Below are 23,236 nucleotides of genomic sequence, written 5' to 3' on the forward strand. Positions count from 1 at the left end.
TTAAGGCAAAAACTTTATTGTTGGTATTTTCTTTTTGTAGGTAAATAACTACAGTTTAGACACAAGAATACAGCCAAACTAGGAACATACATGAGGTAGATAAACATGTCAAACAAGGGTTTGAGAACTGAAATGCTGATCCATTACAGAAAAAAACTAAAGCAATTCTTATTTAGGGGTAAAAGGTTTAATCTAGAGGAGATAAATGCTTTAATACAGAAGTATTTTACAATGTTGCACCTTGTTTGAGGTATGTTTTCATGCCTTTTTATTTCTGCTGCACAAAATCAATCTGTCAGAATGTCACAAGAGTTCAGGTCTGGACAGCATTCTTTCATTTTGAAAGATATATATTTTTTTAATTCTCTGTACTTTTTTTTGTTAAGAATTAAGAAATAGATGCAATATTTTTTTCACAGTGAGTATAGAATTTAGGAGATATGATTTTTGCTGTTGTTCAGAAATACCTGCATGTTGCTTTACAAAAGTGGATGGATCGGAAATGATAATCACTCTTTAAAAAATACAAACTCTTCCACACAAATTAAGGTGTTTTCGCTGGTTCTGCTGGTTTGAGTGAATTTGTAACTTAATTACATCAGTCCTTACCTGAAACCTCATTATTCTGAATACTCAAATCAAGAATTATAAGAATCTACATCAGATGAGTAAAAATGCATTAAAATTACTTGATCAGCTATCAAGTTTTTTTTTGTTTGTTTCTTCAAACCGCCGTTTGCAGAAGCATAAATGTAGCTTTGCTCCAAAAGCAAAAATAATAAAATTATGTTTTGAATAATTAATCAAACACAAGCTGCCAAATTCAAAACTCCCAGCTCTTTTACTTTTGAAGAAGTCAGTGACCACAGAGTTCTTTTTCCAACAAGTACATGGAATAAAGTCACTTTGTGAAGCAGTGCACTAAACAGACGACATCATTTCAGGATATTCCTGCCTCCTCGTACAACATCTAAACATGCACTGTAGTCATCGATGATTTGGGCTGGATGATTTGGGACTTTGTGACTGCAGATCTGGTTACTCCTTGTTTCTTTGGCAGGGAGAAAAAAAAAAAAAAGATGAAAGCATTAAACGTTCAGGAAGCTGTGCGTACTGGGCTGATGGTACCATGCAAAAGTTTTCCCACGTTAAAATTTTTTCAAAGTCTGTCACAGTACGACTACAAATTTCGATGTTATTAGGATCTTATATGATACTCTAAGATGAAAGATTATAGCTACATATATATACACACACACATATATATATATATATATATATATATATATATCGGCCTGTTGCTGCATATCTCTGAAAGCCCATCTTACCCTGGTTCCAGATTTGGCAGTAAATAAGGAATACGTTGATCAGAGGTTAAAACATTGTAATATGCATATTTAATTTATTAGGAATTAAATATGGAGACAAAAATTTACATTACTAGTGCATCTACATCCATTTCCTGGCACCTGCAGCTTTTGTCTAAAGTAAGTTTTGCCAAGACATCCTTTAATACAGTGTCTGCCTTCCTCCGCTGTGTTAAGGAGGAGGTCTTGTGAGCTATCTGTTTCTCAAACAAAGGAGCTACTCTTCCCAGTACGGGGTCAGGCCGCACTGACCTAACAGCCATAAAATTAAAGTTGCATGTTATCTTACCCGGCAACAGAGAGAGAGACAGTCAACACTCTGCATTCTTCACCAACCCCAACTAAGATATTTATTTTCCTCAACAAACTTTTCCATCAAAGCGATTAATTCTTTCAAAAATAATACATCCACAGAATGTCTAGAGTGGTGCAGAATAAAAGTATTTACTTTACTGAAAAATAAATAGAAACGGTAGTATATAAATTATTGTTTTGTAAATTTTGAGGGGACCAAAATTTATAAATGTCTAGTACTGGTTACGATGACAACATCGATATGAAAGGACCAATACGAAGAGTCGGTTGAAGTCATGTGAGACGGAGCTCAGGCATTGCCAGATCATTTTAGCTCCATGATAGCGCTGAGAAATGGCTTCTTCTTACTGTTACATTTCTCAGATTCCAGCAGATCAAAAAAGAACCAAAATGTGGGTGAACACCGGTCAAGCTCGCCGGTGCCAACTTAAGGAAACAAAGGTGCTCAGAAGCCATGCGGAGGTTGCCGCTTTCCTTCTGGTTAAGTTAAATGTTTGCTAATGCTAACCTGGCATGCTTAACTAAAGGACCTGGCAACCGGCTGGCAAACAGTACAACTGAAGGTTGGAACAAGAGACAGCAAGCGTGAATGTGCCATATACTGGCTGAAAGGAGTAAAACTTGTGGCTATCTCCTTTAAGTAATGCACACACAAAAAAAAAAAAAAAAATCAGTCATGGAAACAATTCAAGTCTTTTGCAGCCTCTAATGGGCTAGACACACAGGAGCTTGTGTGATGAGACAACAATTACTCGCCCTTCTCCAGCTGAGCGACCAGAGAAATTCCAGCATGCAAAATTTTGAACTTGTACACGTATAAACATGCACATGCAGGCTCGCGACGTTATACAAGAAAGTTGAAAAATGTTGAACTTTCGTCGCTGTCACATGGCACTACAACCAATCAGCGAGGGTTTCATTGAATGACCAATGACAGAAGAGTATGCTACACACTGGATCTACAACCCTTTTCAACATGAAGGAAAACCTATTTGAGCTGTGTCCGACTTTCCTACGGCACATCACGCAGTGATTATCGAAATACACATGAAAAGGCAGCCGCATGGGAACTCGTTGGCGCCGGGGTGAACTTGTCTTGTCTGTAGGATGAACCTAAGGTTGTTTTCTTTCTTTTTTTACGGAAGACTTAAAAACATTTCAGTCAATTCCAGCACAATCTGCCAACTCTTCATCCCTCAATGCCTTGTCTGTCCTGGACTGCTTTGAAAATGTCCCTTCAGTTTCATATCCAATCAAATATCTTGGAGACAAGTGACCCGAGAGGGTGATTCACAACGCTGCCCTCACTATCGTGTCCCATGTGTTTCACTCCAGTGGCGATGACTGCCACCTGTTGTTATAGTTTGTTTTTGAGCCCATAACAGCTTTTTTCCTAGCGCCCCCCTGAAATAGCTCCATCCATCTCCCCGTCAACTCTGACAAGCTTCCCTGTCTGTTCTGAAGAAAAGTATCCTCACAGCATGATGCTGCCAAAATGTTTTCCCCATGGGGGTGTGTTAGCTTTTTTCACCACACACTGTTTCACATGCAGTGCCCCACAGGCTGTATCCACAACATGGCTTTTGGCAAACAGCAAATGTAACTTATTATGCCTTTCTTACAGGAAGCTATTTCTTCTCGCAACACTTACATATAGGTCAGATTTGTGGAGTGAACTACTAGTAGTTGTTCTGTTAGAAGATTAGTCCACCTGAGCTGAGGATCACTGCAGCTCCTCCTGAGTTTGTGCGAACATCTTGGCTGCTTCTCTGTTTATTGCTCTCTTTGCTCAGCCTGTCAGTTTAGGCCTACAGCTATGTCTTGGTAGGTTTTCCAGTTGTGCTATACCCTTTCCATTTTCATGATCAGTTGAAAGCTTGGGATTTTTTTTTTAACCTAACTCTGCTTTCAACATCTCTACAGCGTTATGCTTGAGCTGTCTGCTTTGCTTCATTGTTTTTAAGATGCTGATTGTTTACTGATGTTCTTTGAAAAAAAACCTTGAAGCCTTCAGAGCAACTGGATTTATACTGAGATTAAACTCCCCACAGTATCAAAGTAAGGTGGTCTGAATGCAAACACATGCAAAACATGACATATTTATTTGTAAAACAATTAATACTATGTGTGATTTCTTTCCACCTCACAAGTATTTTAATCATTTGTGTTGGTTCATCACATAAATCCCAGCAAATATAATGAAATATGTGGTTGTGATGTGAAACCATGTAGCAGAGAAGAAGAGGAGTGAAAACTTTTGCAAGGCACCATAGGCATATCATCATGCAACAACAAGGAGACAATGTGTTAAATGTAAATTTCAAAATAAATCAAAGCTTTGCTTTGACTGACCAATTTTCAGATACAACCCTTGAAAATGACTGTGGAAATAGAAAATTGTGAATGAAATGGATATTAGCTAATTTATATTAAGATCTGGGTTAATCTGTGTTATTGAAAATACATTTTAGAAGTAACAATGTTGTTAAAATATTGTATTTTCCCTCTTTAATTTTCTGTCCTACTGTTATAGCTGTTGTATGAAACATTTTTTGTCAGTTTGTCTTCCAACATAAATACATTATGTGGAAAGATGCATAGTTCTCATGTTTTTACATGCTGAAGCTGAGAATAAATTAGAAAATAAACTTGTATTTCTACAAACACTCATCTTTTAACAATTTAAATACAATTTATGTTGTGGATTTTCTTTTCTACAGTATCTCATCTTTTTTTTAACCAAACAGGGGTGCTCAACATTTTTTTCTTTTTAACCTACCTCCATTTGCACTTTCAGACTGTCACCTTGTAATGAGCTGAGGGAATTGAGAGCAGGATTAAATCCAGTCTTGCTCAGCAGCCAGTAGGTCTTCTGGACCCCCTTACCCTGAAAGAAGAATGTATTCTGGTCACAATGTGTCACAAGACAAAAGACTGTACATATTTACACAACACAAAAATGTTGACAGTCACCTTCATTTCGATGTCACCTCTTTCTGTCAGCTCAAATGATCCAGCTTGGACAAGAATATCAGCTGTAGACTGAGATATGTGAATCCTTAGTGCTGTATATAATAAAAAGAAGGGCTTGTGTTATAAAAATCAAAATCAATAAAACACAGTGACCATTATACACCTGTATGTGATTAAATTATAATTAATACTTCTTAAAAACAAAATATGTGTAATATGAAACCAATAACTCCCTCTTGTATGATGACATTCTTTGAGTATATCATGAAAATAATTACCTGGCAAAGTAAATGGTAAATGTTAGCTTGTTTGTTCAACTATGGAACAACATCTATGCAATTGGAAGGTTAAAGAGCAAGTGGACAGAAAAAGTCAAGCTTTCAGACAGAATGGTATAAATGAAATTTTATTCAAGTTGATTCAAGACTATAGAGAATACAGAAATGGAGTGCTATTCCTGCCATAATTCAGAATGAATACAGAAACAATTGAATAGCTTGATAAATGAATTACTCGCCCAATAAATGATTTCATCAGATGTCACATTTCATTCATCACATTTCGTTCCTAAAATCTAACAAATGTGTTTGTGCTGCCAAAATTGTTTGTGTTCATTAATCATTTTAAAGATGTAAATCAAAGTTTATTGGTAGCTCTTCAAAGATCAAACATGCCCCATCACATTATCGAACTCACACAAAAAATGCTGTCTATGGTTTGAGCTTTCCTTGTTCAGCATCTTTTGTTTGTACCACTATAATTTTAGGCATATTAAAGACTAAAAGAAAAATAAATCTAAAACTGTTGGAATGCCTTATGTTTGTGGGTTGCACAAACAAAACATCTTGCACCACAAACAAAAAGAAACCACTGACACCATTTTTGTTTGAATTGGGTAATGTAAGGTCCTTGGTTGACCTTTAAAACCTTTAAAAGATTTCATTAATATCTGTGAAATATTAGCGCTATAGACAAGTATCTTTTTACTCATTGAAAAAAAAGTTTTATTTCATGAATGAATATTAATTATTGTGCCAAACTTTAAATGTGTTTTCTTTTTTTTTTATTCAGCAAATGTGCACTGGTTTTACTAATACTTGTGAGGTCCAAGACCAATATGGTTTAAAATCAATGAAATGTAAGTCCTAAAAGAACCCCCATGATTAAAGTGATAGGTTGTGTTTTATCTGGTGGTTTGAGATGTTTAATAGTGGAACCCTAGACAAAACCTTTCCCTTTCTTTGTAATAACTCAGCAACATATGAGATTTTACCTTGATTTCCCATCTTCTTATAAATCAAACCTTTTATATATCCATGGCTTATCCACATGTGTACCAAATTACAGTTAAATCTAATCAATCCATCTGGGTGCTCAGCTTTTTTTTTTGTCAGTTTTAGTTCAGCTCTCTTTACTGAAATGGAGATTAAATGCTACACAGTCACTGTTACAAAAAGTATCACAATGATTCAATGTTGTCTCACCACTGGATAAGTATTGTGGTTAATAAAGTGGTATCACAGAAAAGAGCTCTGCAAATGAATGTACTTACGTAAGCTGTTACTCTCCATGCGTGAGGCTGTGTTTACTGTATCACCAAAGAGGCAGTAGCGAGGCATAGTGTTTCCCACCACTCCAGCAACCACTGGACCTACATGAACCAGACAAGTACAATTAGACAATTATCTAAGAAATATTTTAGTTTGAAAACTACTTAAACTACAACTGTATTTCACACTTTAACATATTTACAGCAGTTCTGAACCATAGTCAGTAATTCTCAATGTTCTTGAACCTCACATTGTTTAAACCAATTATTTCTACATGCTACATTTCACATTGACAAATGTCTAACAATTGCAACACAGCACATTTCCATTTAGAAATGCAGACAAATATGGTAAAAGTATTGCAAAAAGATTAATATCACTTGAAGTATTTTTACATTTGTGTTACATTTCAAAGAACAAAACTCAAGGTACTTTCAAGGTGATTGACCAACCATGCAGTGACAAGTTTTGCTTAGCAGTATTGAAAGAAAAATGACACATGGTTTTAAAGTATTTTACTAAAAAATGATCTGGAAAGTGAGGAACACTTTACTCTGATACCCCTAAATAAAATCCAGTGCAACCAACTGCTTTCAGAAGTCACTTAATAGGTAAGCAGAGTCCACCTGTCTGTCATTCAATCCCAGTACAGGTCAATCTGTTCAGTGAAGGCCTAAGATTTTTGTTAGAGAACATTAATGAACAAACACCATGTTAAAGATGAAGAAACACCGCAGGACATCGGCGGAGAAGTTCAAACCAGACTTTGGCCATAAATCAGTATTCAAAGCTTCAAAAATCACATAGAGTTCTATCCAATACATTGTTTCAAAATCAAAATATTAGGGCGTAACCTTAAAGCATACAGTGAAACTGGAAGAGTATTATTGAGGCTGATTGCCCACCAGACATGGTCTTTCTTGTAAAAAAGAAACAAACAATAAAAATAAAAAGTTAAACCCATGTATCATTTTCACTTCACAATTTTGAACCACTTTATGTTGGTCAACCAGTTTGTGATGGTAAAATGACAAAATATGACAAAGTTCAATGGTAAAAAAAAATAGTTTGACAAGTCACGGTAGAGATACAACAGCTAAACTGAGCGTTGTTTCTGTTGCCACAGTCCATTACCAGAGTGTATGCCAATGCGAATTGCAAGGATCACATCTGGCTTGTGAGGGATTCTGAAGACCTGAATGGCACTTAAGAAGTGTAGAGCCATCGTGGATATCTCCAAAGCATGCTTGTTGCCATTGCTGATTGGAAGGCCACTCGCTACCATGTAAGCATCGCCAATGGTTTCAACCTGGTAAAGACCAAAAGATGATAGTCTTTAGAATTAGTCTAAGTCATTTGCTAGATCTAAATTATTATTGATCACTCTTAGGTCTTAGTTTGCAAACATAAACGTACATATGTATGATATCATCAGTCTGTAGCATGAAGCTAAGCTAACTGGGGACTAACTTGATCCAGGTCCGCATTAGAATGCAATTAGCTTAATGCCTCAAAATGAACACTAATCTTAGCCAGCTGACATTTATCAGGGTTTATAGCACATACAAGGTTAGCTATTTAGTTATTAACTCAACATGATTAGTGAACTCTAATTTGGTATGTCTAAACCTGATCGCCTTAATAAGTGTATCTGTTACCTTCCAGTTTATTGCTTTTGCTGATGCAGAAATTAGTTTTTCCATGAAATGGGTTGTTCAAAATGTATTAATAGAAATTACGGAATATGCTACAGCATAAATTCAATCTAAGTGAGTCATACTATCAGAAACTATCAGAATCGTACTATTTTCTTAGCGTCATGCTAAGTAAACAGGAGGCTACACGTAGCTAAATGGTTGTTGGAGTCAATTAGAGACTTAGAGTGAATGGTTCTTACTTTGTAGACATCATACATCTTTATGATGTCGTCAAAGAGACTGTAGAGTTCGTTGAGGAACGTTACCACCTCCATTGGTGAGCTGGAAGAACACATAGAGGTGAAGCCCACAATATCTGAGAAGAAGATGGTCACCATTTCATAGCTTTGTGGCTCCACTGATTTTCCTGTCATCAGTTGGTCTGCAATGTATCTATAGACAAAGATCCAACAGCAATAATAAGGATGAAAGCACTGATTAGAAGAAAAAAATCTATATAAAATATCGGATGGCTGTATAAGTGGTACTTTGGTAACATGCTGGACAGAAGTTTATCTGCTCTGGCTTTCTCTGCTGTGAGCTGGTTGGTCCGCTCCTCCACCACCTCTTCAAGGTGATTTGCATACTTCTCCAACTTGTCCACCATGTTATCGAGGATATTTGCATGGCTACAAAAGATAAGATCATGATAAAAATTGTTAACTGAGGAGCATGGTATCACAATAACAGACAGTAGTACCTCTCAACTGTAAATTTGCCAGATGCTGATATTTTTGTTGATTCATTTTGGTGCAGAGTTAAATATTTTTATTTGTGTGATTTTTTTCTGAATCTCAGGGGAAAAGTTTCTTACAAAAAACCAAATCAGCTTGTTGATTGCTGATGACAAATGTCAATGTGAAATTGGCAATATAGTCAAGAATTAGGTCCCTGAATTTCTTTTGGATGTGAAACTGGATCAGTGCCTCTTCCCCCAGCTTATGAGGTATGGAACCATAGGCATTTGCGAGGTCCAGCCACAACATGGCAAGGTCTCCCTTGTTCTACTTGGCTTCTCTAAGGAGCTGTATAACTATACTCATGTGTTCTAGACATTCTGGTGCCTTTGGAATTCCACCTTTCTAGACTTTGCTAGGAAAGTATCTCACTTTCAAGCTGTCCCCTTTCTCGTCATTATATACCACTCAGCTCTCCTCAAGGCCCCCAATCTCTTGCAGTTCTCTGTTAATTGTTTAATCCATTTCAGTAAATAGTTTCATTTCATCCTAAAATCTGTTTATATATCCATTATTCAAGTCCAACTGCTTGTATGTTGTTCTTTTGGAGTAGTTCCAAAAGTTCACGTTTGAGTTAAGCGGACCAAAATACATAATTTACAATATTTTTGGCAGGTTTTAGTCAGATCTGATTGTTTTCTTTTCCATCTAGTTCTATATCTTTTTTTTAGAGGAAACATCCAGTCTAATGAATTTCATTCCTTCCCTAATTCCTCAGATAATGGACAACTGCCTTCACAGTGCATGGTACCTGTGCAATGCAGTGATGCTTTTTTTTCTCAATGTTACCTTTGTGCAATAGGATGATTTTGACCATGTTGATCTAACATGTGGCAAACCTACCTCTCCGGACTTATATCTCTCAGCCTCCTGCGTATAGATCCAAAAGGTGGTCGATGGTCAGGGTTTTCGCTCCAACAGGCTTTGAGCAATGCGTTGACCTTCTCATCACACAGTTGCTCGCACAGAACCGGTCTGAGAGGTTCCCCTTGGAAAGGTGTCCGCAACTGCATTATAATCTCTTCGAACATACAAGGTAAGAGCATGTTTATTGAAAAAACAAAAAACATTATAATAATTTCAATATTTGGAAAAACAGGTAAAGTGTTTAACTTTTTGTAATGATTCACATCACTGTACACAACACTGACATTGAAAGGATTATAGCTTTTAGAGTTAGAGTGGCCATGGATTCATACTCTTTAAGACAATCTTTGGCTATTCAGGCTGATCTTAGATGGCCACATGTGTCCAAAACAGAATCAAATTAAATGATACAAAATTTTGCATTTTATTGTTAATCAAGTCTCATCATCATCAATACGACAGAATAATTATGTTGATTGGTTTTTCATATTCTGTCCATTAGTGTAGGGTTTCAATGCAGCGTTAATCCTGACCTATCTTGAATTTACATACTAATGTCCAGAACTTATGTTACTTTACCAAAACTTTGTGGACCCTTGTAAATTCCACAATCTGTAACCAATAATTTCTGTAAACGTGACCATATCATATAGTGCAGTTTACAGAGCGCTTTTGAAAATAACCCATTAGTTTCATGAAAGTAACCTATGAGTTCCCACAGAGGTAATTTAAAAGTTTTGGGAATGATCAGTGAGTTCTAGAAAGCAACACAAGCCTTCAAAAAGCCACAGGTACAGGTACAAGAATACATAGTTGCTTCTAAAATCCAACATGTCCTGAAAATGACATGAAAGCCATGGGAAAGCACAATGTAAGTTGTGGGAAATAACCTGTAAGTTCTTTAAACACCACATGAAAGTTTTGGAAAAGCAGCTTGTTGGTTCGAGAAAAGTACCAATTTTACCTGAAAGTACCATGTTAATTTCAACAAGTTACCTGTAGGTTTTACAAAGTAAGTGTGCTTTAAGTTTTTAAACAGCATGCCACAGTTCTTAGAAAAAAACCTTTGAAGTTCTAAGAAAGTAACTTAAAAGTTTTAGAGCAGAACCTGTACCTTCCAAAAGCACTGTGTAATTTTTAGGAATGCACCTTGTATGTTTGGAAAGCAGCCTGTAAGATCCATTTTAAGCTCCACAAAGTACTATGTAAGTTCTGGAAAGTAACATGTTAGTTCTGGAAAGGTAAGCTTTAAGTTTTGGTAAGGCATCTTCTGACAAGTTGTGTTTCCACTACAGGAACCATTTCCAGGAAGCAGGGTCATTTTCTGGTGGCTTTTTTACTGTCTTGTTTTTTCATTGTATTTGCTGGGGTAGAAAAATTACCATGTTAGAAATTTACTGCTGTGAAATTTTTAGAGGTCTCAGGCTACAACACCGAGATTTAATGACCGGAACTATCTCTCCTCTTCCATTTATATGTTATGAATTGCAACCACTGTGACATAATCATTTGTTATAGTTTTACTGTTAAATAATTATTAATCTGATGTCCCTGATCTAAGCATCTATCAATGGCTGAGCTAGACCTTGGTACACCGCAGGGATGGGAAGATTTACCACTCCTAGGGAATTGGTAACTTGGAATGTTCTACAGCAGAAACATTCACAACATTACACTCACAGTCAATGAAAGTTGATGGAAACAAATGCCCCAGCTGTCATAGTCAAAACTTGCCTTTTTTATTTTTAGAAATTTACCAGTGTGTACTAAAATGTGACCTATAAATTACAAGATATCAACCTCTAAGTTCCAGGAAAGTACCATTTAAGTTTTGAGAAAGCACCTGTAACCTGAGATAAATTGTTATCTTCAGCATGTTAGCTGTACGTTCTCAAAAGAAAACAGTGTCTTCCAAGAAGATTACCCGGCAAGTTTTAATACATGACCGCTAAGTTATAGTGGAAAACATTTATATTACAGGAAAGTATCCTGTTAGTTCTGAAAAGTAGCCTGTAAGTTCTGGAATGTAACCTGTAACTCACAAATGGTACCCTATCAGTTTTGAAAGACACATATTCCTCTATCTTATGGGAAGGAACTGTAAGTTGTAGGGAAATAACATTTAAGTTCCATAAAAGTACCCTTTATGTTCTGATAAAGTACCCTGTATTTTTTGTTGTTGTTGTTGTGCACAGAATTCTGTTGATTCTGGAGAGTAATCATTAGGTTTTTAGGAAGTAACCTGTAATTAGCTTCTAAGTTGCAGAAAAACACTGTAAGTTCTACGAAGGCTGTATTCTAAATTGCTTTTCATCATGTTTTATCTGTTAGAGATTCTCTAATATGCAAAATAATTTGACAAACCTTTTGGGTCCAGGTTGATGTCTTGGTATGGACCACCTTTGGAGTTATACATGAGCTCCCACATGATGATGGCAAAACTGTAGATGTCTCCTTTGGGTGTCCCATTACATGGAAGCCCAGCCTGTCTTAGAAGCTCGGGCGCTGTCCAGTACAGATCTGAGACAAACTCTTAGATTCTCATGTGCAAAACATAATCCTTCATCAGTTATAACTTTGATTTCAGGTCAGTTTTACCTTCATAATCAGGATTTTCCATTAGGCTGAGCTTGTTTTTTCCTCCATACTTAAACTCCCATAATCCAAAACCAGAGAGTTTAATTTGTAGTCTGCTGTCCACCAGACATGTACTAGGCTTCAGGTTTCCATGAAATTTAAGCTTGCTATTGTGAATGAAGTCCATTCCCTGTATCGCAAACACATTTGAATAGTAAAAATGGAATCAAAATATATGTCAATGAATAGCAAAACTTTTTTTCATGAACATGTTAATTGAATACAAAAAGAAACGTGCCTTAATATATTTGCCTTAACATATCTCTGTATTAACAATATATCTGTTCATTTATGTGATTTTCCATTGTCTAAATTTCCAGCTAATGGCGAAATACGATCTAATAAAAAGCATATATTTCTTTCTGTTTTTGCTTTTTTTTTGTCATGCTTACTTGCTCCAGATCAGCAAACAGACGTAATGTTAGCCACGTATAACCTGGGTAAACACAAAACACACTTTCCAGAGGAGGATTTTTTTTCTTAAGGGGGAAAAGCTACCCAAAGCAATTGAAAAAGTAATGCTCCCCCTTTTCGAATCCTAAATTAACTATGATTAATTACATTTCTAAGTAAAGTTTAGTTCTGTTTTATTCAAAAATAACCTGTTTGACAATATAAAAATGCAACACATCATGCACAAATTCCCTCACTTGGGGCAGGACATCTTCCCCGACCCGGAGAAGGCACTCTACCCTTTTCCATTGTTGGTTATAATGGTCAATTTGTTTTTTTTTTTGTTTTTTTCCTAATAAAAGAAAGTATTTGAAAATTGCTTTTTGTATTTACTCAGGTTAATTTTGTTTGATGTTAAAATCTGATGACATGCAACTTTGAAAAAAAAAAAAACAATCAAAGGAAATCTATAAATGGGCGAATACCTCAATCATAAATATACTTACATTAACAATGTCATATGCAAATGAGAGCTTAAACATCCATTCCAGATCAACATCAGAGGCCCCAAAAACATCCTTTAGAAACAAAGTTAAATTACATTTGAAGATTTACTTCATTTTGGGTGTAAACTTAGTTTGACGTAAAAAACAAATTGAGATGTTCTACTTACCTTCAGACTGCCTTTCTTGCAATACTGAATGACCAAACAGATGTTTGGTGGCTCAATGCACACGCCGAAGAACTGCACCAAGTTTTCATGTTTCATCTCCTTCATCTTTCTTAAAAGGTTTAAGATTATTAGGCAGAGAGTAGCTTTGATTTTGTGTGTATGAAGAAAATAAGTTATGCTTGCTATTCGTATTATGTGGGTATTTAATAAAAGGTAAAACATGTACTACTGCAAGTTTCACAACTGACCTGTTTGTAAAATTGTGACATATGTAAATTATTATTTCAGTTTCCACTATTCAATTTATTTATTTTTTTACAGCAGTTACACTATTTTGTCAACAATAGTCTAAAACAAAAACCGCAAAAAAAAAATCCAAAACAACATGAGGAACTTTACCAGATTGAATTCTGCAATCACTGAAGGTTTCTGGAAATTACAGTTTATAGGGTTCTTGATGTACTTGACGGCGACTTGGTTTCCCTGTATTAACATAAACAAATGACATCCGCCAGAAACAATCCCTTTAGTGAGATTAAGTGACTTGGAAAGAGAAATGAAACTTCCCAGTGCAATTGTGTTGATAACAAGTAACTGCTGATCCAGTTTGTTCAAGACTTTTTCTACTTAAGTGCGGGATTTGGTTCACTGTTGTCAAATCACGACGATCTTTTCAATATGCATGTATTTCTCTTCTGAAAGAAGAACGTTTCACCTGGTAGAGGCCTATCGTTGTGTAGATGTGCTCTCTGCCGGTTTTGTCCCGCAGGTCATAGCTGTGGCTTGAAAAGGTGCTCTGACAGCTGCTGCTCCCGCTGTGACTGCCTGTAGAGCTTTGAGACAAACCCTGGTTTGCCTATAGGAGATGTGACAGAAAAGCAAAGTGCGCTAGCAAATGAAAACTGCCAGCTAAACGACGGTAACAACGTTCCAGCTCTTTTGATTCTCTAACTATCTGGGCGCTCGCACTGTGGGCTCCCTGATGATGGTGATGTCGCCGTAGTTGATTATCCACCAGTTGGAGTCATCCAGCCTCGTCTGGAGCCGAAACTTTTGAAGCATCAGGACCCCGATCCACAAAACCGCCACCACGCCGATGAGGGGGAAGGTCACAAGGACAGCCAGCAGGGCGATTTCTGTGTCTCATAGAAATGATCACAGTGATTACTTACTGCTAGAAAGATTAGATGTACTTGTTTATTATTATTTTTTTATACGTCTCAGCTTTAAGTAGTGCTTTACCATTGGTCAGCCACTCGCAGTGCTCATCATTGAAACCACATTCTGGGATATCAGATGGAGGCTTTCCCTTTGGCCAAATCACAGAAGCAAACATAGATGTCGCTCTGCATCAGATAATCACATAATTAAATTACAACACAGATGTAACATTGAGCACAACACCAAAGCCTGCAAGTGCCTTCTAGGTATTGATACCCCTTGAACTTTGACAATTTTTATGATGTCACATCTGGAAACTTCTGTGATTTATTCAAATCCTACATGAATAATTTAAGTGGGTTTTTTTACCTGACACTTTTTGTTTCACTTTCAAAATTCAGGATGGGCACAAACATGGTGCTGCCTCCCACATGCTGCAGGTCATAAATGGAATAGTCCATACATCTCTCCCCCTCCTCATCAAAGTGAACCAGCCCAGAGGCACCTGCAAACGAGAAGCCATGGTCACATTGGACAGTCTATGGAAACGGTGGGTTACAAAGTTTCTCAGTTGTGTATCGTTGTGTGACAGTATTTGTCCTCTATTATATTGTTATTTTTTGTACTGTTGTCCTTCAACTGAGTATTTTACACTGAGGTTTGGTCTGAAGCCTTGAAATGTGATGCGGTTGTGGTGCTTCTGTCTTCATTGTTCAGCTTCAAACATGACTCAGAATCACATGGAAATCTTTTTCGGATCACACAAAGGATTGCAGATGAGACTCCTTTTTATTTTATGCTGGCTGTCAAATATCCATAGGTCAACTGAATAGATAGGACTAAACAGAAAGTACTAGACTCTTGCCAACACAATCTTTCACTTAGGCAACAGCAAATCCTTGAGTAGATTTGTTGCTACGTTGGGAGGAAAATGTTTGCAAGATCTTTGAATTGAATGGGCCTTCGGCCAATTCTCCTTAATATATATATACTTCCGATTGGCAAAATTATCAGACAGCATGGGATTAATTTCCACTGTTATTCTGATGACATAAATCCTGATGAATCCAATCAATTACTTTGACCACAGTAATGTCTTGATGACATCAAAAGCTGGATGACTTTAAATTTCCTGCTTTTAAATTCTGACAAGACAGAAGTTGTAATCTTTGGACCAGAATCCTCGAAAATAAATGTCTTAATCAATCACTTAAACTAGATGCCATTAAATTGGCATCTGGTAATAAAGTAAAAAATCTTGGTGTTATTTTTTGACCAAGACATGTAATTTAAATCCCATATTAAACAGGTTTCCAGAGTTTCCTTTTTTCACCTGTGGAATATCGCCAAAATTAGAAATATTCTGTCCAGGGGTGATGCTGAAAAACTAGTCCATGCATTTGTTACTTCAAGGCTGGACTATTGTGATTATTTACTATCAGGAAGTCCACAAAATGCAGTTCAAAGCCTAAAGCTGATTCAAAATGCTGCGGCAAGAGTTCTGATGAAAACTATCAAGAGAAATCATATTTTTCCTATTTTAGCTTCCCTTCATTAGCTTCCTGTTAAATCAAGAACAGAGTTTAAAGTTCTCCTTCTAACGTATAAAGCCCTTAATAATCAAACTCCATCATATATCAGAGCTCTGATTACCCCGTATGTTCCTAACAGAGCACTTCGCTCTCAGACTGCAGGTCTGCTGGTGGTTCCTAGAGTCTCTAAAAGTAGAATGGGAGGCAGATCCTTTAGCTATCAGGCTCCTCTCCTGTGGAACCAACTCCCAGTTTTGGTCCGTGACGCAGACACCCTGTCTACTTTTAAGACTAGGCTTAAAACTTTCCTTTTTGACAAAGCTTATAGTTAGAGTGGCTCATGTTACCCTGAGCTATCTCTGTAGTTATGCTGCTATAGGCTTAGGCTGCTGGAGGACATCAGTGCCTATTTCTTTCACTCTGCTGAGTTCTCCCACTGTTCTCCAATTTGCATTGCTTGTCGTCATTTCAGCTTTTAACTTTTTGTTCTCTCTCTCTTTTTCTTCATAGTAGCTGCAGAAAAGATTCCTGGATCAATGTGTGCTTCTGTGCTTGTTTGTCTCTCTTGTTGTGTCTCTACTCTGTCTTCTGTAACCCCCAGTCAGTCGAGGCAGATGACCGTTCACACAGAGCCTGGTTCTGCTGGAGGTTTTTCCTTCACGCTAAAGGGGGATTTTTCTTTCCACTGTTGCTTCTTGCTTGCTCAGTGTGAGGGATTGCTGCAAAGCCATGGACAATGCAGACGACTGTCCACTGTGGCTCTACACTTCTTCAGGAGGAGTGAATGCTGCTTGCCAAGACTTGATACAATCTGCTGGGTTTCCTTGGATAGGATTTTTTTTATTTGACCAATCTGTATAATCTGATCCAATCTGTATAATCTGATCCAATCTGTATAATCTGATAGAATTTGACTTTGGAAAGTACCTTGAGATGACATGTTTCATGAATTTGCACTATATAAATAAATTGAATTGAATTGAATACTTTGAGTGTTAATCAGATTGAAGCCTGGACTCTTTCATTTACACATTCCACTTATGTGTAACATCTCTAAACATTTTAACATACATCTCATGTGGGAAAACATTGCTTATTGTCAATAGGTGTCCATGCTTATGACAAAATAGTGGTTTCCTGCTGAATGTCAACTGCCTAATTAGTTTGACTGTATGATTAAAGACATAAAACAACTGTTTTTAACAGGTAAAATGCGACATAATTTAGCAATGTGGGTCTCAGTTCTACAGCAGACTCCAATGCTCCTCCTCCAATCCCCGAATAGAGGCTGCTTATTGACTAAGAAGCATCTGCTTTAACACCAAAGGTTCCTGTCTGCCATCAGCTGTGATAAAACTGCAGCATTTGATGCTCCCTATTATGAAATAAAACCCATCTTTACTAAAGGTTGTTGCAAAAGAAGCTGACAGAATAATCATGAAACAAAACCACAGGAAAATGCGTTATAAAATACTGGGTTGGGTGATTGTGAGCAAAAGTTTACAGTTACCGTGAAATCGAAATTTTTCTCTGGTTTTCAGTTTCTCCAGAAGCTGTCGGCCGTCGTGAGGATCCTTTCCTTCTTTCAGGACTTCCTTCAGTCCCATCACATAAAGAAGTACTGCATCGTGAAGGTAGGCTGAATAAGGGCTAACCTGAGATTTATTGATGAAAAATAACAGATCAAAAAGTGATCAGATTTAATTGATTATCTTATCCTATAGGATTATTTCTTAATTCTGTCTCTATGGCCTGCTCACCTCACTTTCAGATGTCAGGTTACTCCAGAAAGGATGTCCTTTTAGTCTTTGAAAAACCTCTTTGAAGAAATCATAGTACTCGTATCCTTCATAGGACTTTTGCCCAATGACAAATGTCATGGCAAAAGCTCTTTTGCTGTCCGGGTTTGCCCCACTGTTCAGGGCACTTTTCCACCAGTTATCCTGGCCAGGAGAAAACAGTCAATCAAAAACACAGAGGGTTATTTAGACGGTAGACCCTATTCTCTTTTATCATTATCACACCAGTATTTGATGGGTTTAATACACTTCATACCCACAGAAAAGATGGTATAAAGTTTCAAGAAAAACGAGGGAGGTTTATTGAGAGATCTACATCAGTTGTTGGTGTAAATTTGTAAAAATGTTGATGCTCCCCGTCTTATTTCATTCAGCACAGGAATTACTGGACTTTACTCTCAGCTGCATTTTACTAGGTACTGTTCAATTGCTGCCTGACACAAAGAGGGAATCAGCCAATCCCATCACAGCAACCCAGAAGATTATGGTATGTAGGTGTGGTGAAGAGGACATGCTACCCGTATACCATCCTGTCTTCGCTAAGATTATCTGTTTATTTATCTTTAACACATAAAGTACTCCTGGATCAGTGTCTCTGTGCTCTTTTTGTTGATATACTTTGCCTTCTCAAACTCCTAGTCAGTCATGGCAGATGGCAGTTCACACGGAGCCTGGTTCTACTGGCAGTTTTCTTCCTGTTAAAGGGGAGTTTTTCTTTCAGCTGTTGCTACATATATGTTCGGTATGAGGGATTGCTGCAAAGGTAAAACCTCCATGCAAATGGCCTTTGAGGCTATGTGCTATTTTAGGGATAAATAGTAGTCTTCCAAAAAAAACAAAAAAAATCTGGACTTTTTCCTGAAATTTGAATTTCGTTGTTTTGTTTTTTAACTTTTTTTGGAATGACCATGACCTGGATGACTGAGAATCTTCACCAGCATAAGTAATTGCTGCATGTCAGTGATCTGATATAATCAGATTGTTTTCCCTGTACAAAAAACTTTTTAGCAACTGGAATAATAAAACTGAATCCATTGTCTTTAACTTGGATCAAATTGGAATGTATGCATTGACCCATAAATAAACCGAAATGGAGTAAATAAGTGCAGTATAATATTTGGTTTGAGGAATGTTCTCCCATTTATTCAGCTATGCACAGTGCAATGTTTAAGCTGTGTTAATGAAAATGTTACTACAATGGTTGATTATATAAAAATGCAAAACAACACAACATCCCTGTTAACATAATTCCTATGTCTTAATTCCATGATAAACAGGAGTAGACATAAATCTGCAAAGATTCATCCCACCATTTTTCTTTAACCCTGTGATATTTTCAAACAGGATGAGAGAAGTCTCCCTCTCTTTGCTCTGAAACCTTCTCTCCTGTTTGTTCAGCTGAACATTTGGTCGGCTGTTGAATTGTTTTCCTCTCTGCTTCACTGACCTCAAAATGCTGCATCAGGAAGAACACATAGTCGCCATTCATCAGACCCTGACGCTCAGCCTCCAGCAGCAGAGCCATGGAGTCCTCTCTGTTTGTTAGCACCACAATAACTAGTGACCAGATTTGGAAAAAAAAAAAGAAGCTTTATTTTACAGGAACATCAAATGCCATTGTTCATTTTCTGTAATTCAGTGTATTTCTCCAAAACTGTAAAAAAACAAACAACAACTGCCAAACTAAAGCTTTTGATATAATGCTTGTATAATTTAAACAAAATAATACAAAATAGAATTCTATATTTGAGAGAAACAGAGAAATATGACTAAAATAGAATGTAAAGTAATTGATTGACCAAAGTTTGTATCAACTCATCACTGGTGTGAATGTCATTTTCATTTTTGGGTTTTTAATGATTAAATTCAACCAATCTCTTTTTATGGTGGACTTATTATACAACATACAACCTAAATGAAAGTGCAACTTTGAATATGTTATTTTTTGAATTTGAATTTGTTGTTTGTTTCTCTAATTCAAACATGTTTGCAGTTTTACATGCAGGCTCAAATACATACAAATCTCTAAGATTTGGATAAATGTCATGGTGTCACGATGCGTGTGTTTGGCGTAGGACCTAAGTGCAGACAGGAACATGGGATGTGTGATGAAATTATCCATTAATAATAACCCAAAAGTTATAGAACACTGAACACGCAGGATAGTGGAACAACAGAGGAGCAGGCGGGCAAATGGAAAGTACAAGATAAGTAATGGGATGTAATGAGAGGATCCAGCGAAGAACAACCAAAGAGTGAACCTCAAAACAGAGGCAGGGGAGGAAAAATAAGAAGCAAACCAGAAGAGCAATCAGAGAAAATGTAGAGCAGCGCCCGCAGACGGAAAGTGGAGAAGCTGAGGGAGAGAGACTTATTAACACAGCTAGACGCAACCTGAGACTCACATAATGTACTAATGAACTTTGGTACTTTCTAAGAACCAGTTTTGGGAGCCAAGCATGTCTCATCAGCGGTGGGCATTACCCAACGCAGAAGGAAAGTGTAGCTGGCAAAGCTTGTTGACCTGTACACATTTCTTCTGCGTTTACAGAAGTTAGAGCATCCAAAAACTACAGTTAATACATGAAAAGAATAATGACATGCATAAAAATGAAAGAAAACACACATGTTGATGACCGAGTGGAGCTACATGTGATTATGGTTGTGTACATATGATTCAACACCTCCTTTACCTCTGGCGACTGTTGAGATGTACTTGATGTTCTCATAAACAAGGTCAGGATTACTGGTGTCAAACTTCAGTTCTGCCGTCAATTTGAAATGGGTCCTGAGAGGGTTCTCCACCGTTTTCCACAAAGCATCCACTTTGTCCCAGGTGTTCGTCTTCAACCCCCCTCCGATCATTGCCACGTGACTCCACCCGAAGAACTCCAGGGTCTTCACCAGGACCTCTGAGCTTCGTTTGAGAGGGGGCATGATTTTGATGTAGGAATCGTACATTACCTTATCTTCCAGTTTGGAGGACTGCCCCACGAAGCCGAACATGGGAACGTGCCACGTTGATGCAATTAGACCAGTAACCTGAAAAGTGTGAAATAGAGCTATTGAATCACCAGAATGTGTCTAGAAATTCTTTAATAAATTCAATTTGTTTTAGAAATGATGTCCTTATTGTGTGTCACAGACATGATCAGGATAAAGGGTTGCTGTAAAACCAAGATTTGGTGGGATTTTTACATTTCCTTTTAATCTTTTGAACCCCATCATTAATATTGTTAAATTTTCAATAGAATCCTGAGTGACTAAAAACAGATGCCAGTGTTTTTTTTCATTTTCTTTCCTTTTCTTTTTTTAACTCTTACTTATGATGCTGCTGTACTCACTGTGGTTGAGTAATTGTCAAAAGACTATTTGCATTTTTAATTTAGTAGTCTGTTAATATTTTGTTTATAAAGCATAATTAAAACTAATAGAAACACCAACCAATGATTACTAATAAGATAAAACATTATCTGTTACGTATTTTGGTAATATAGATATATATATATCTTTATTTGTTTTGTTTATTTATTATTAAGAATTTCCATGTTTATACATGCAACATCACTTGATTCGGTGAGTTTTATAATGTAAATTTTAATTTACAAACCGCAGAAGATAAAATATCTTCTGTCTCACCTCTAGGCGTTATCTTTACCCTAATAATCTGATTAGGATGTAAAGGTATTTCTAGAAACATCGACTAGGGTTTTATATTATAGGCAACATTAAGAAGAAAATAAGGTCACACCTGCAGAATGACCCACATATAGTTTGTTTTTGTTCTCTATGGGATATAACGAGAATGCACAACACAATGTTAAACAAAGTTTGTAAAAGATAAGCTCACAATCAGTAAACAGAAGCTTTGTTTTTTTTTTTTTATTATCTGTCAACTTGGTTTATAAATAAGTGTATGCAGGAAAACTGCTTTTGGAGATTCTTAAACACAGTTACATCACTTTTCAGAAAAAAATAACCAGTAAAAACCCTTCCTTAATTTGTTCCTTGTAAACATAAAAAGACAAAGAGCGTGAACATGTTCTAAATCGTACCTCTGCTTCCTCAGGACACACTGGACCAAACAGAGCTGTCACATTTTCTCTCCACACCTGCTGGATGAATCCTCCCAGGGACTCTTTGGGATTACAGTCGGTGTCCTTGTACACAAAATCCAGACTGTAGTTGCCCAGGAAGGAGGGGTTGTTGTTCACCTTCTCCACGGCTATCTGAATGGCCGAGCCCAGCCGCCGGGCGCTGAAGGGGAAGGACACGTTCCACGGAGCCTGGAAGCCAATGAGCAGCTTGTGATTTGGAGATCCATTGCTGCTGCTGCTGTTATGGATGTTCATGGTGGCAGCGGTCGTAAAAAGTGTGAGGTGGAGCATCAAAATATGGCTCATGCTGGACAAATGGAGTACCTGCTCTCATCCTGTTAGTTTCAGGGCGAACTGGGCTTAAATACTCAACTACCTTGGTGATGCTGGGCAGTTGATTAGGGAGGAGAAAATGTAAATATGTGGAGGAGAGTAGGAGGTACAGAAGCCAGACCAATGTTTTCTGTTGAGAAAAGGACTTGCACTGATTGGTTAGAACGAGAGGTTGCTGGAGAAAGGATGAGCAGCATGTTTAGTGGATAGAGCATAGAGAGGGAAACGTATGAAAAAGTGAAAGGAGCACTGAACATTTTTTACGAGTACAGGCAGATCTCAATAAATTAGAATATCATTAAAATTAATTTATTTTAGTTAGTTTTTTTAGTTACTCAGTTCAAAATGTGGCTATTTCAGCCTTTGATAAAAGGAAAAATTTCATTTGAAAGATTGTGCCCAAACAACAGGTATAACCTCTGGTTATTCCTTTTTTTATTATTATTTTGTAATTGTGTAGTTTTCTGAGAAACAAAATTTCAGGTATTTAGGTTGAAAGCCATAAATGTGAAAGTTTACAGAAACAGACATTAAATGTATCACTCTGTGTGTGATGCATCTATAAAATGTTTTGCTTTCCCTTTTTCCTGAGATGCACATTGAAAACTCTGGTGTTTCGGTAAAAAATACAAAAAAGGAACCCTTGAGATGAAGTCAATCAGGAGTTGCAGGGGGATTAATAAGAAGTGAGTTATATAAAAAAAAAATAAGATCAAAATATAGTTGGTCCAGATCTCAGAGCTGTGTGTGAAGATGTTAAGTGGATAGCATGGACAATTTAAATTTTAAGCAGATTTATTACCTCTATCTTCAACAGTGAAAGGATGCCTTAGGAATGCAGAACAAGTGTACTGATACTAATTTTCTTGAACAAAGTGGATGTGTTGAGCTGCATTAAATACAGACGAGGTCCCACTCTGGCTATGGCTGCATGTTTGGGACTGTGTTACTGCCAGAAGGTTAGCCTCTGCCTCACTCTCAAATATTTTGGAGCCTGTAACAGGTATTTTTCCAGGGTTTGCCTATATATATCTCTATCCATCTTCCCATTAACTCAAAAAAAGATGCCCTATCTCTGCTGAAGAACCCACAGCAGAATGCTCTC

At 37.0% G+C, this 23,236-nt stretch overlaps 1 protein-coding gene across 1 annotated transcript; it reads right to left on the reverse strand.

Annotated features, from left to right (window-relative positions):
• Positions 1–36: 36 nt before the first annotated feature.
• Positions 37–22,205, reverse strand: gucy2g (guanylate cyclase 2g). Its single transcript, XM_021324999.2, has 22 exons — positions 21,757–22,205; positions 20,395–20,743; positions 19,149–19,258; positions 17,663–17,845; positions 17,413–17,557; positions 14,740–14,875; positions 14,452–14,555; positions 14,179–14,345; positions 13,925–14,065; positions 13,609–13,692; positions 13,210–13,314; positions 13,043–13,114; positions 12,105–12,273; positions 11,871–12,026; positions 9,483–9,660; positions 8,391–8,531; positions 8,103–8,295; positions 7,340–7,514; positions 6,208–6,306; positions 4,656–4,747; positions 4,462–4,569; positions 37–1,051 (listed from the first exon to the last, which is right to left on the reverse strand). Exons 1-22 carry the CDS (start codon positions 22,102–22,104, stop codon positions 971–973), a joined length of 3,336 nt encoding a protein of 1,111 aa, XP_021180674.2. The 5' UTR covers positions 22,105–22,205; the 3' UTR covers positions 37–970.
• Positions 22,206–23,236: the final 1,031 nt, after the last annotated feature.

This window comes from Fundulus heteroclitus, chromosome 10 (assembly GCF_011125445.2).
Source record: "Fundulus heteroclitus isolate FHET01 chromosome 10, MU-UCD_Fhet_4.1, whole genome shotgun sequence".
Classification (NCBI taxonomy): Eukaryota; Metazoa; Chordata; class Actinopteri; order Cyprinodontiformes; family Fundulidae; genus Fundulus; species Fundulus heteroclitus.

Excerpts from the sequence above, each read along its gene's own strand:
- gucy2g (XM_021324999.2), bottom strand. The coding sequence starts at position 22,104 with ATGAGCCATATTTTGATGCTCCACCTCACACTTTTTACGACCGCTGCC. Across the intron at positions 13,693-13,924 it reads CAACGATAGGCCTCTACCAG|GGAAACCAAGTCGCCGTCAA; the intron begins GTGAAACGTTCT and ends ATGTTAATACAG. Across the intron at positions 13,315-13,608 it reads TGATTGCAGAATTCAATCTG|ATGAAGGAGATGAAACATGA; the intron begins GTAAAGTTCCTC and ends CTTTTAAGAAAG.